At 43.2% G+C, this 15,253-nt stretch overlaps 1 protein-coding gene across 1 annotated transcript in view; it reads left to right on the forward strand.

Moving 5' to 3' along the window:
- Window positions 1-15,253, forward strand: part of LRRC7 (leucine rich repeat containing 7) — a 593,735-nt gene that overhangs the window by 215,550 nt on the left and 362,932 nt on the right. Inside the window, exon 3 of the mRNA XM_030207242.1 lies at window positions 3,460-3,516. Within this exon, the coding sequence (XP_030063102.1) occupies window positions 3,504-3,516 (13 nt within the window). The 5' untranslated portion in view covers window positions 3,460-3,503. The remainder of the gene's footprint in view (window positions 1-3,459; window positions 3,517-15,253) is intronic.

Consider the following 15,253-nt stretch of genomic DNA (forward strand, 5'->3'; position numbering starts at 1 on the left):
ATTCAATAGTAAACTGCACTCAGCATATTTGGTGAAAGGATAATACATGCTAGCATTTTTTTTTTTTTTATCCAATTGAGTGAAAACGTGCAGAGTTTTGAGTGCATTTGTACAGAAAATGATAGATTCTGTCCTGTTCCAATACTTTCTCTTGATTAACCATATTTAGAAGTTTCACTTTTCTGAATGCTGCTTTTTAACCACTTTCGCTTTGGATTGCGATAAAGAGAAAATAATGAGTGGCGTTCAGTAAAACATTTTGCATGTGAAGCAGAATCGGCATGATTAGGGAATTTGTGTTTTTTTTTTTGCATAAAGGAAAACATATTCTCCCTTTTTTGAACTATTTCAGAAGCTCCCTTGAAGTCATTTCACAGTTTGGGGATGACTTGAAGGTCAAAGGAAAGTCTGAGCTTGTTATGTAATCTTAAAATGACATATGACATAGAAACACAGAACATGATGCCGGACAAATGATCACAGGACCGATTTCATTTAGCCCTTTTTCTAGTCTTCTACAATAGTAGTAACTATGCTTGTTCTCCTGCTTTATTCTCACTTGCTTATTACTAAGGGTTGGTTCCTTGCTTTCCGAAATTAAGATATCATCACTGGTTCCACTTCGAGACTGTCCCATTCACCCAGCAGCCTTTTGTATAAGTAAGGCTCTATTCTCATAAGCATTGAGGGGGCAATTCTAGAAGGGGGCACCCACGTTTAAGTGCAAATTGCATGTCTGAATGTACAGAATACCTGCACTTTTGTGGGTAAGTGTACACTGATGCGCATAGGTAACATCGATAATCGTTGAAAAAAAATCAGCTCCCAGCCCTATTCTAGAAAGGGCACTCTGGGATGAGCGCTCTTTATTGAATAGCATTGGGTGCCAAGCTCCACGCCCAACTTCAGGCGCGAGAACCTACACCGACTGAAACCAGTATAAATCCTGGAGCGCAAATTGGGCGCGCATCTGCGGTATTCTATAATAGGCACACAATTTTCCGGAATGCTCCTGACCTACCCATTCTCCCTCCCACGAGAACGGTTCCTTTGCAGTTGTGCATGGATACACTTAGGCAGTATCCTATAACTGGATGCATAACTGTATTTCTGCACTGATCTGCCATTTTAGCCCCGTTTTGGTACCTTGCATCCATTAGAACCTGTTTTCACATCAAAGGTTGGGTGCAGAATTAGCACTTAACTTTAGGCACCATTATGCTAGGCTTCCTTTCAGCCCCCCTCCTGGCGCCCAGCAGTAGCATAGCTAGGTGGGGTGCCAGGGGAGCGGCCACTCCCCCAAATGGAGTTTTGCCGACACCTATTTTTTTTCGTCGTGTTGCACTGAAAATGTTCGCCTGCGGAAGTCCACTCTCACTCCCCCCCCCCCTCAATGCCGTCAACCTGGCTCCGCTTCTGGCACCCAGGCTGGGACTGCTGCAGGAGTACATAAGTAATGCCACACTGGGAAAAGACCAAGGGTCCATCGAACCCAGCATCCTGTCCACGACAGCGGCCAATCCAGGCCAAGGGCACCTGGCAAGCTTCCCAAACGTACAAACATTCTATACATGTTATTCCTGGAATTGTGGATTTTTCCCAAGTCCATTTAGTAGTGGTTTATGGACTTGTTCTTTAGTAAACTTTCTAACCCCTTTTTAAACTCTACTAAGCTAACCGCCTTCACCACGTCCTCCGGCAACGAATTCCAGAGTTTAATTATGCATTGGGTGAAGAAAAATTTGGCCACTTTGTTTTAAATTTACTACACTGTAGTTTCATCGCATGCCCCCAAGTCCTAGTATTTTTGGAAAGCGTGAACAGACGCTTCACATCCACCTGTTCCACTCCACTCATTATTTTATATGCCTCTATCATGTCTCCCCTCAGCCGTCTCTTCTCCAAACTGAAAAGCCCTAGCCTCCTTAGTCTTTCTTCATAGGGAAGTCGTCCCATCCCCGCTATCATTTTAGTCTCCCTTCGCTGCACCTTTTCCAATTCTACTATATCTTTCTTGAGATGCAGCGCCCAGAATTGAACACAATACTCAAGGTGCGGTCGCACCATGGAGCGATACAACGGCATTATAACATCCTCACACCTATTTTCCATACCCTTCCTAATAATACCCAACATTCTATTCACTTTCCGAGCCGCAGCAGCACACTGAGCAGAAGGTTTCAGTGTATTATCGACGACGACACCCAGATCCCTTTCTTGGTCCGTAACTCGTAACGTGGAACTTTGCAGAACGTAGCTATAATTCGGGTTCTTTTTTTCCCACATGCATCACCAGTATGAAGAGAAGCATCTAACACATTTATCCTTTCTAGGAGTTTCATCTGATGCTCAAGCCAGAGAAATGATGAAACAAAATATGAAACTTACTTTATTGAATTTTCTGGGAACTGAAATGGAGACTGGAAGAATTTTCCAGGTAGCTGATTGTGTTAGGGAGATCAGCCTGAACATGTCATGCCTCCCTGCCAAGATGTATCTGCACCTCCTGAGAACACAAACTGTGGCGTTTTGTGAGAGCCAACGTTGAATGTTGCTAAATTGTAAATATTAATGTAACTTTGTGTCACTGTGACATAGAGAAGACATATTCTGTAAATATTCTAGGGTAGCAGCAGTAGTCTTGGTTCCTTTTTTTACATAGTTGATTATTTACCAAAGACTGTGGGATTGTTTGTGAGCATCACCAAATAAGACTTTATAAAACTCTGTTTTAATCAAATGGGGATGAGGAAACATTTTTTTTTTTTTAATCCTGTACTAATTTTGACAAGCAAGGTTGCTGTCATTAAGGACCCTGTTTACTAAGCCATGCTAAGGGTGTGCTAGTGTTTTTAAAAAGCACTAACGATTTGCATGCGCTAAACGATGTTGCCCATAGAAACATATGGGCCACTCTAGCGTTTAGTGTGTGATAAAAAAACGCTAGCACACCTTAGTAAGCAGGACCCTAAATATCATCAGTTTTACTGTTGATTTTATACTGATGACTGACTGTATTAATTTATCTATTCGCTTGGGCTTCAGTTCTTTAAAATTCCTTCCCTATGGTCAAACAGAGATAGTGGCTTTAATGGCATATTTTTACATCTGTGGAAAAAAAAAGAAAAACAAAAGTAATTGGACTGGCTTAATGGATATTTTACTCTTTCTCTTTGAGGTCTGCTCCTGTGCATTATTTTCCACACCTCTAAAGAGACCTGAGTATTAAAAAAACAGTAAGGCAAAGAAAAGAGAATGGTGTCTTAATGGATAGTGGTGCATTAACAGCTTTTATAGCAATCGATAGTAACAACGCTCTCGTTTCAAAATTGCATCTAAAATGTTGGTATTTGCAAGAGTAATATGCTGTCTTTGTTTTCATTTGCATTAAAATGTATTACTTTTTATGCCTCAAAAATACAGCTGGAGATTTCATCATATATTTATTTTTTATTTTAGGAGAAGAGAACGGCAAATTTCTCTGATTGTGCACATTCACATTAATGAAAATAACCAGTAAGTACTTCTTTTGGTCTTTTTAATGTTTGTTTGTTTGTTGCTTTTGTGTTTCTCGTCTTGATCATTGCACATATCCTGGTATAGGCAGAGAGAAAGAGGAGCCACATCAGTGTGAACATTAGCGTGTGGTCTTCCCAGGATTTTTGTGTGCAAAAGATGAAAAATGATGATAAAGCAAGAGTTAGTATGATCCAGTGGAATATATGAAATGTGCATCATATTCCAATTTGAAAATCAGCTCCACAACATTTTTTACTTACATGCAGACTGGCCAATCTGCTAATTAGTGTAGCTTTTTCTACTCTCTGTGCAAATATATATTAGTGTGGCTGTCTGTATGCACATGTGCCAGGAAGTATTCTTTGTAGGGATATGCACATACTTTTTTCACTTTGTTTTTCATTCAGTCCTTTTTATGTTTCTTATTTTGGAAAAAAAAAATCTTCAGTTCAGGCCTCTCTCTCTCTCTATCCTAAAACAACACAAAATCTCTGGGGCCTACTTCCTGTTTCTCTCCCTCCTGAACAATATCTTACCCCATCCATGGTATCTTAGCAAGGCAAGACTGACTTTCGCCATCATGATAGGCTGACCCCTAGAGGTAATACAAGAAGATTACTACTTGGGGTAGTGGTGGCCATTTTGCAACCCTGCCGCCACTCCTCCCCACTTGGAACACAAATAGGAGCAGGAGAGAGACAGACCCCCCCCCCAGGGCCCGGTGGTTGGAGGCTGGGTCTGGGGAATTTTGCTCCCCCTGCCTCCCACCTCTCAGCAGCCCTGGGATCCCTAGTAAGACTTGGGATGGAAAAGGGTGGGTGTCTGCTGAGGGTTAATGGGGGTTGAGAGGGGTTGGTGACGGGGTCTTCTGTCTAGGGCAAGGCATCTGGGGGGACTGGATTTGTTCAGGGGTGAGGGATCAAATGATTTTGTTAGGGGTGGAATCCAATGTAATTGCATGGGATGGGAAGCATTGGTAGCCAGCAGGTATCAGGAAGGAATTGTTCCAAGAGGGAGGGTGTAAACAAGGGGACCAGACCTTGGCATTGGCATCTGCCCCTTAGAGAAGGCATTTATGTGTTTCTGGGGACAAGTATAAATGCCAGCATCTAGATGTTTTCCTTGTAAGATGAAGAATCCACATCAGTGTGGTAGGCTCACCCTGGTTCAGGGCTGCCAAGAGGAGGAGGTATGGAGGCATGATTCCCCAGGTTGGGGTCTGTCTTTCTCCTGCTCCTGTGTGTCGGGACCTCAATGATTGCGTTAACATGATAATCCGGGTCCCGGCACACAGGAGCAGTGAGAATGACAGACCAAGGGACAAGAAGACGCAGGAAGGTAAGGAGTGGGGGCAGGGGCGGCAGCTGCTCAAGTGGGGGGCAAGTGGGGGTGGTGGCTTGAGTGGGGGTGGGGCAAGGTAGGGGTGGCCTTGCCTTGGCTCTGTCTCTTGGCGGCCCTGCCCTGGCTACTTCCTCTCCCTGTCCCATCACTCCTCCTGGCAATGTAAACATGGTGGGCATCACACATGTAAATAGCCCTTTTTCTAAAATGGCTTTTACAGGTATATGTTAATCTAAACATGTAAAGGCTGCTATTTACATATGGGGATACTTCTAAAATATGGGCAAAAGCTCAACTGACTTTGAATGATTGCAAGACAAACAAAACAAGGCCTGGGTAGCTCCCAGTGGCTGACCCAGACCTGGATATCCTCCAAATGGGTATCCTTTGTCCTCCTGGCTATACTCTGTATTCCTACACCCATCTGTTGACTCAGAAGACTGAAAAAAAAGTCCTTTGGTCCAGTAAGGCAGTGCTTCTCAACACCCCTCCTGAAGGCAGGGAGTCAAGATTAATAGGGATTAAGCCAGTCAGATTTTCAGGAGTACTACACTGAGTATGTATGAGATAACTTGCATATGCTGGAGATCCACTGTATGCAAGTGTGTTTCATGCTAGGTGTGCTTCCAGGAAATGGTTGGGAAGCAGTACACTAGGGGAGTTAGTGAGCACAAGAAGTATGGTCTTCTGGAAATCTACTCTCATAAGCCTTTGACCACTGACTCCTGCCAACATGCACAAAGTACCTGAGGCTCTGTTTTGATATTTCCTTGTTTCAACATGAAACCATTCCCTAATGCCTGTTTAGTGTTCTGTTTTGTTTCCTTATAAAATTGTGGAGGTAGGGGGTGGAATTTGTAATGTAAATATATTTTTATTTTTATTGGTTATATAGGATTGGAGTGTGATTTCATTACTCACCTTTCAAACTTTTTAACATAAGAACATAAGAATATCATACTGGGTCAGACCGATGGTCCATCTAGCCCAGTATCCTGGCCAATCCAGGTCACAAGTACCTGGCTGAAGTCCATGCTACCAATCCCAGGGCAAGCAATGACTTCCCCATGTCTATCTTAGACTATGGACTTGTCCTCCAGGAACTTGTGCAAACCTTTTTTTAAACCCAGATACACTAACCGCTGATACCACATCCTCTGGCAACGAGTTCCAGAGCTTAACTATTCATTGAGAGAGAAAAAATATTTCCTCCTATTTGTTTTAAAAGTATTTCCATGTAACTTCCTTGAGTGTCCCCTAGTCTTTGTACTTTTGGAAAGAGTAAAAAAAATTAGGCATGAGCGCTTACGCCAGCCATAGAGCTAGAGTAAGTGTCTGCCCCTAACTTCCGATGGTCTGAGCTTAACTTTTAGTATGTCTATAAGTTGCATGTGTAAGTTTGGCTCCTGCCCATGCTCCACCCAGACTCTGCCTACCTGTAAAATATATGCTATTTAAAATACATGCATATTTGCAGAATAGTACTTAGGCAGAACTGTGGCATATACCTGCTTATGTGCATACATACATGCAGACGATTAAGGACACCAGAATCCCACAGGGAAGCACGTAGCAGGAAAACAGAAGTGGGAAATGGATCCAGGCATTTCAAACACAGACCAAGGATCACCCAGAATGAGATTAAAACACGGTGCCGTGTCAAATACAGTACTTTTAAGAGACTCCTGAGGCAGGCACGTTGATGCCGGAAAATGTTGAGTCATCATTAAGAGTCATCAATAAAAGTTTTAATCTCATTTTGGGTGATCCTTGGTCCGTGCTTGAAGTGTCTTGATCCGTTTCCCACTCCTGTTTTCCTGCTACATGCTTACATATCATTCTTCTTTTTTTTATTTATAGAATTCAAAAGTATATTACAAGCACAATAACTTGATAAATGAAAAGTACTGTAGCAAAAAGTTAACAAGGCATTGCTTTCAATATTAATACAAAATATAGTATACCATTTAGCCCACAATAGAGTGGGAAACAAATAAGGAAAAAGGCCTGAGAGCAAGGCCTTAAAATAATGGAAACAGAAGGAAAAAGATGAGAGTAATAACTACATAACACACAATCCCATTTACGTGCACTACTCAATTAGTTAACGAGCCTATTACCCTTGATAATTGGCTGATAATGACCAATTATCAACAATAATTAGCATTAATTGGAATGTACGCATGCATCTTTTTAGGCTTATTCTAAAAAGAGGGGCACATAAATTCCAGTGTGCGTAGCCAAAAAGGAGGCACGGCAATAGGAGGAGCATAGGTGTGTCAGGACAATCAATCAAATCTACGTGCATGGTTATAGAATTTGGGGGAGCGCACCTAGATTTAGGCACAATACTATATAATTCTGAATACCACTGGTATACTAACAATCAAATAAACAATAAACCAGGGTGTACAGTATCCAAATTCAAGAAGGACATGAGAAAATATCTTTTCACCAATATCAAATCCAAGTAAATAAAAATCAGAAAAAAATATACACAAAGAAGAATATATAAAGGAGAAATTCTCAGAGTAATAACTCACCCAAGCAGAATGTCACCCTAAGGTCAAAGGCATTCCTGGAGGGTGGATAAGTTTCTCAATCATTGAAAATCGCCTTATTATACAAATAATAATTTTTCTTTTCTGTGATTATGAGCACACCCTGTGTGCTCCCAATTCTTTTAGATGTACCAAACCATGCACAGTGTAATCAATTTAGAATGAGGGCACTTTTAACAATCACACTACTTCCCCAATAACTATAACAATTAAAGCAGGTAACTTTCTGGCGACTTCAGTATAGCAGGGGTAGTTTCCTCCAGGAGCAGTACACCCCAAAAATGTGAATAGAAATATGACTTACCAGCCTCTATGACAGCCTCAGATGTTATAGCCAGGTCTATTCGAGCAGCGTGGAGACAAACAAAGCAGATCAATCAGTGATATGGTTCAAAACTTTATTTTCAGAGATTCGCCCAAAACTTTATTTTCAGAGATTCGTCCCTATCTCCCTTTACCTGTCAAACTTTTAGTAGAAACTGTGACCCCTCCCAAAGTCACCCAAACCCTACTGTACCCACATATAGGTGCCCCCCTCACCCGTAAGGGCTATTGTAGTGCTGTATAGTGGGGGGCAGTAGGTTTTGGGTGGGTTTTCAGAGAGCTTGGGGGACAAGTTAAGGGAGCAAAGGTGAGATGTGTACCTGGGAGCATTTTCATGAAGTGTACAGAAATGCCCTCTAGGGTGCCCCATTGCTCTCCCGGAATGTCTGGGAGACCAGTCTGCTAAAAATGCTGGCTCCTCTTACATCCCAATGGCTTGATTTTCTACGTTTTGCACTTATTCGAGGGTTCTTTTCGAAAATGGGCCAAAACACAAAATCGTCCAAAGCACAAAACCTTGTTCAAAAACAGTATTTTTGAAAAAAAAAATAGACATTTTTGTTTTTTGAAAATGGCCTTCTTTCCTATTCAGACGTTGGATGTTTTTTGCGAAACATCCAAAGTCGGACTTAGACGTCATATCGAAAATGCCCCTCAAAATCACTTATCTGAAAAAAAACTTGATTGCAGCCACCTCTCCCAACATCAAGGTCAAGGTACCTGAAAAACATCAGCAGTGAGAATCCACAACTTGGAAGCTCTGTTAATCCTATTCTTGCATATGCTTATATTTACCGAAGAGCTTGGTTTGTCCAACATGTATAAAATTCACTCTGATCTTGTAAAAATGTCAGAGGTGTTCACCCCTTCATATTAGTAAAGAGAAGACTGATGCCTCATGTTTGTCAAAACCATGCGTGTGACATCAGATCAATGACATCCAATGTAATTCTTCATTAAGACCCCTCTGGGACAACCGTATTGAGTTGAAATATCCATCTCTGCTCCGTAATGTAACAACTGATCATGATAGTTCCCTCCCTCCCAAAAAGGTGGGAAAATGTGGGATACAAATGCAATAAATAATAATAATAATATGAATCACATTGATAACACACCATCTGAAATTATTAATAGAATGATTATTATCAAACCAGTGCTTAAGGGCGCAGATTCCGTTTGAGTACCAGTACTCAATTTATGCTCATTTAAGTGCACTTTTACTGGTTGAGAAGTGAGACCCACATATATCAGTTTACAAGGACACTGGATTACATAAGTGGAAAGCAGTATCATAAGAAGTATCACTTCAAGACCTATTTTAGCATATCTAAATATTTATTTATTTATTTATTTGTTGCATTTGGATCCCACATTTTCCCACCTATTTGCAGGCTCAATGTGGCTTACAATGTTCCGTCATGGCATTTCCATTCCAGAGTAAAAGATACAATTGGTATTACATAAAGAACATGGATGACATAATAGAATTAAGCAATCAGGTATTGAAAGAAAACAATCAGAATATAAGGTAAAGTGGTGATGTGTTACAGTTACAATTATTGATCATTGTAGTATGCCTTGTTGAAGAGATAGGTCTTCAGAGATTTACGAACGTTAATTAGTTCGTAAATTGTTTTCAAGTTAAGTGGCAATGCATTCCACAACTGCGTGCTCATGTAGGAAAAGCTGGACGCATATGTTAGTCTGTATTTTAGTCCTTTACAGCTGGGGAAGTGAAGATTCAGGAAAGTGCTTGCTGATCTTTTAGCATTCCTGGGTGGCAAGTCAACAGGGTCTAACATGTAGGCCGGGACATCTCTGTGAATGATTTTATGAACTAGAGTGCAGACCTTGAACGCAATACGTTCTTTAAGTGGAAGCCAGTGTAGCTTTTCTCTTAAGGGTTTTGCACTTTCGTATTTTGTTTTTCCAAATATGAGTCTGGCTGCAGTGTTCTGGGCTGTTTGAAGTATCAAATATAGGGCCCTGTTTACAGAGGTGCGCTTGTGCTTTTAGTGCGCATTAACTGTGTAGATGCCCATAGGAATATTATGGGTATCTACACGTTAGCACATGCTAAAAACGCTAGTGCGCCTTTGTAAACAAGGCCTATAGTGTAGCTGACCTTCTGAGTATCCACTTCACATATTTAAAGAGAACGTGTGATAGGGTGATATGTGTTTAGAATTAATCATATCCCTATCGGTTAAATCAATTTGGTATTACCATGGGACGTAGGGCCAAGCTGAATAACTGAATTTTTATATTGAAACTTGGTTGCCAAGCAATCGATCACTTCTCAAAGTTTCTAAATTGCTTCTCATTCCATCCTGTCCCTCAGGCATGCACACTGCGGTGCAGATCAGTGCATCATCTGCAAAACAACATATTTTTCTTCTTAATCTATCAACAATGTCACTCACAAAGATTATAAACACAAGTGGCCTCAGGGACTGATCTCTGAAGCACACCACTGATCATCTTTCTTTTGTCAAATTGAATTCCACATATCAGGTACCGTGTATTGTCTAACACTGAACCGGTTTCTAATCCGGTCCATCTCCACGGGGGCACATGCGCTGGTGGTCCAATTTATTTATAAGCCTCTTCTCTGGACCACCACAGTTTACACTTTATTTGATAAGCTACTAAATCAAAAACGAAATCAAAGTGGTTTGCAATTAAAAGGTTTTAGAGAAATAAATAAAAACTGAGGCAACAAGGGTAGATACGAAAGGGGGCCTAGGTTACAGAACCATATACTCATAGATTTTAGTTATCTTTATGTTTCAACAATTTTTATTTTAGATATAACTACATATTAACAAACATTTACTTTCACAGGATACATACAATTGAGTTCCACATCATTTGCTCTTATTCCAAAATGTACTGCTAAGATCTCCTAAAGTGATGTGGTTCCCCCTTCTACTTAATCTACATATTTCCATTCCTTAACCCTTATCCTCCCCTCCCCTAATCCCCTCCTCCTCATCTCCCTCCCCCCTCCCGTCAGCCCTCCCAGTAACCCCTATATGCCAAAACCCACTTCTGTCAGCGTATAGTATATGATTATAAAGTATTAACAATAAGACTACGTCCTTTCTGTGTCATCTTATCTAAGTAGCATCCCCATATTTTAAAGAATCGAGTTTTCCTTTTACAATGTCCTTTAGCCTTCTTTGCCTCCCAAACCAGCAATTGATGCACCTTATTGCGCCAGTGCCAGAAGGTCGGTGGATTGGCTACAGTCCAGTGTTGCATGATACATTTTCTTGCTACCAGATAGAGTTTTCGACACAACAATGTTTTATCAGCATTCAATCTCCTTTGTGGCTCCTTCATATCTAACACTAGTTGTAGTGGGTTCATGTCTCTTCTACTACCCACCACCCCTGTAAGATAAGTAACTATTTGCCTCCAATAGCGTTGTATTAGTACACAATAGATTTTAGTTATCTTTAAAAAGTTAAATTAAATTTCAATTAGGACTAACAATACGAAAGGGAGATAAGGGTGTGTATAATCATTCAAACACAGGACAATGCTGGGAGCATAGAGGGTCAAAGAGAAGCAAGAATAAATCAGCCCAGGATTGCTTGACCAAAGTGCTAAGGGACCCTTTTGCAAAGGCACGTAGGTGCCTACGCGTGTGCAATGTGCATCAATTTGGAACTACCGATGGCCCATGAGGTAATTCCAATTTTTACATGCGTCTGATACGCGCGTCAAAAAATATATTTTTTTATTTTCTGCCTTGCGGCGCTAACCGAGCGGTAATCAACAGCGTACACGCGCTGAAGATTACCACCCGGTTAATGTGTGAGACCTTACCGCTAAGTCAATGGGTGGCAGTAAGGTCTCAGGCCCAAAATGGACGCGCACCAATTTTTATTTTGCCGCACGTCCATTTTCGGCCCAAAATTTTAAAAAAAGGCCCTTTTTTTACAGACTTCCTGGAAAATGAACCTGTGCGTGTCCAAAACACGTGTCTACACTAGCGCAGGCCGTTTTTCGGCGTGCCTTAGTAAAAGGACCCCTTAGACTTTAAAGTCATTTTTACATTTTGTAAGTGATTCTTCTAGGTGATTATCCAAATGTATATGGTTCCATAACATGGAGGCCATTATGCTAAAAACAGGAGTTCCTAGTGTAATCAAGATACGAGTGAAGATGAGAAGAAACAATGAAAAGATTTGGGGTTGGTATTCAAAGTGATTTAAACAGTCAGGAGAGGCTCCTAGCCATTAAATCAGTTGTCCAGGGCTAACCAGATACAGTGGCGTCTCTAGACAGAAATATTTGGGGTGGAACCAGGGGAGGGAAGTTTAGGCATGGGGAGTCGAGTCAAAGTGACATTTCCACACAATCATACCTAGGGTTACCATTTGGCTCCATTTACTTCCATTGCTTTCAATGGAAGCAAAACCCAGACTGGATCAGTGTGTCCTCCTTTTTCTGGAGCCATATGGTAACCCTAATCATACCCCTCTTTCCCCTTACTTTTATATTAGCATTATAATATATTAGCATTATAATTGACTAGTAAAAAAGGCCCGTATCTGGAACGAATGAAACGGGAGCTAGCAAGGTTTTCCTGGGAGTGTGTATGTTTGAGAGAGAGAGCCAGAGTGAATGTGCGGGTGTGTGACAGAGTGAGACTGTCTGTGTGACAGTGTGTGTGTGAGAATGAGAGTGTGTGACAGGGCCCCCTCCCCTGTTCCTAATGCCCCTCACCCTGTTCCCTCCCCTCCTTTTCCTCCTCCTTCCCACACTTTGGGTTCCTTAAGGCTTTCAAAAGTCTATGTACCCCCGTGGCCCTAACGCCCAGTATCCGGATACCCCACCGCTTTCCTCCTCACCCCTCCCCCAAGATGTAATACTTTCACGTCCTTCATTTAAAAAAAAAAAGTGTCCTATCTACCCTGTGTACAAATGCCCAGCATTCAGATTGTGTTCCTCTCATAAATTTTCATTTCTTTCATTCATTCATTCAGAACTTGCCCCCCCCCCCCCCCCCCCAACACTTTTGGTTCCTTCAGTATTTTAAAACTCTCCTGTGCAGTGGCGTACCAAGGGGGGGGGGGGGCGGTGGGGGCGGTCCGCCCCGGGTGCCAGTGGGTGGGGGGTGCTCCGCTCCAGCCGCCTCCCGTGGCCGTTCCCGCGGCGCCGCACATTAAAAAAAACTGGCGAAGCAGCGACGCAGGCAGCGCCTCGCGCCCTGCTTGTAAAAAAAAAAAATCAAATCTCCTTCCTTCTCCTCCTCGTCTTGACGTCTTGACGTCGACTCGGGCCTTCCAATCAATTTGATTGGAAGGCCCGATTCGACGTCAAGACGAGGAGAAGGAAGGAGATTTGATTTTTTTTTTTACAAGCAGGGCACGAGGCGCTGCCTGCGACGCTGCTTCGCCGGTTTTAATGGGACTGAGATGGGAAAGGAGAGGGGCGAAAGGGACTCGGGTGGGGGTGTTCAGAGGGGAGAAGGGGACTGGGGTGGGGTCTCAGACAGGGGAGGGGAGAAGGGGACTGGGGTGGGGATCTCAGAGGGGAGAAGAGGACTGGGGTGGGGATCTCAGAGGGGGGAAGGGAAGGGGACTGGGGTGGGGGTGTTCAGAGGGGAAAAGGGGAGGGGAGAAGGGGACTGGGGTGGGGGTCTCAGACGGGGGAAGGGGAGGGGAGAAGGGGACTGGGGTGGGGGTGTTCAGAGGGGAGAAGGGGACTGGGGTGGGGATCTTAGACAGGGGAGGGGGAGGGGGAGGGGAGAAGGACTGGGGTGAGGATCTCAGAGGGGAGAAGGGGACTGGGGTGGGGGTGTTCAGAGGGGAAAAGGAGAGGGGAGAAGGGGACTGGGGTGGGGATCTCAGACATGGCAGGGGAGAAGGGGACTGGGGTGGGGATCTCAGAGGGGAAAAGGGGACTGTGGTGGGGATCTCAGACAGGGGAGGGGGAGGGGAGAAGGGGACTAGGGTGGGGATCTCAGAGGGGAGAAGGGGACTGGGGGGGGGTGTTCAGAGGGGAAAAGGGGAGGGGAGAAGGGGACTGGGTGGGGATCTCAGACAGGGGAGGGGAGAAGGGGACTGAGGTGGGGATCTCAGAGGGGAGAAGGGGACTGGGGTGGGGATCTCAGAGGGGAGAAGGGGACTGGGGTGGGGGTGTTCAGAGGAGAGAAGGGGACTGGGGTGGGGGTCTCAGACAGGGGAAGGGGAGGGGAGAAGGGGACTGGGGTGGGGGTGTTCAGAGGGGAGAAGGGGGCTGGAACTGGGGGCTGAAAAAAGGGGCAGAGAGAGAGAGGGGACAGATCCTAGATGGAAGGGGGAGCGAGAGGGAGGGCAGACCCTGGATGGATGGGAGAGGGAGGGCAAATGGTGGATTGAAGGGGCAGAGAGAAAGGGCAGGCAGTGGATGGAAGGGACGGCAGAGAGGGCAGACACTGGATGGCAGAGAGAGAGAGAGAGTGAAGACAGATGCTGGATGGAAGGAAGACGGTGAAAAGAAGATGAGGAAAGCAGAAACCAGAGACAACAAACTGTAAATAAAATATATTTTTTTATTTTTTTTGCTTTAGGATAAAGTATTGTAGATGTGTTAAATGTTTATAATAGAACATGTAAATAAGGTAATCTTTTTATTGGACTAATTTTAATACATTTTGACTAACTTTCGGAGAACAAAACCCCCTTCCTCAGGTCAGGATAGGATACTGTAACAGCACTATACTGTACTGACCCGAGGACGGAGGTTTTGGCCTCTGAAAGCTAAATGTATTAGTCCAATAAAATGGTATTATTTTACTTTCTATATTTGTTTTATTTCTATTTGTTAATTTGTAAAGTGGTGATTGGTACTTGTTAGTTTTTTTCAAATTTACATCTGCTGTCTTTATATTTTGCACAGTACTAGGAGACATTTTCTGTTTCTGTGGTGTTGAATTGTATGCAGAGTCTGGCATTGGGGGTTCAGTTTAATTTTTGTCTAAATAGAAAGTTTATGATTACTTATTCTATAGTGGATTAGGGTGTATCTGTGTTTGTGAAAAAGACATGGCTTTCAGTTGGCATTGACTGTGCAGGATCGACGATCTGTACTATTCTGTCTGGTTTCGTTTTACAATAGGTGAATTGATGTTCTAGTGCTCACTGTAGTGTTTAAGATGCTTTCCTTTTCCTTGTGTGACTCGTAGAAATGACTGCTTATGGTATGGTAGAATTGCTCTATAGGTCCTGAGTGTTTTGTATTCTCGGTATGCCTAGTACTGGATTTGGGGGGGGGGGGGTGTTAAAAAATGACCGGCCCCGGGTGTCAACTACCCTAGGTACGCCACTGCTCCTATGTACCCTGTGTGCTAATGGCCAGCATTGAGATTGTTTTCCTGTCCCAAATTTGCATGTCTTTCAGTCATTCACAACTCCCCCCCCCCCCCCCCCCCCCACTTCTCCAGTTTAACACTTTAGTTTCTTTCAGTCTTTTAAAACTCTCCTATCTACCCTGTGTCCTAATGGCCAGCA

This window comes from Microcaecilia unicolor, chromosome 6 (assembly GCF_901765095.1).
Source record: "Microcaecilia unicolor chromosome 6, aMicUni1.1, whole genome shotgun sequence".
NCBI classification, from domain to species: Eukaryota; Metazoa; Chordata; class Amphibia; order Gymnophiona; family Siphonopidae; genus Microcaecilia; species Microcaecilia unicolor.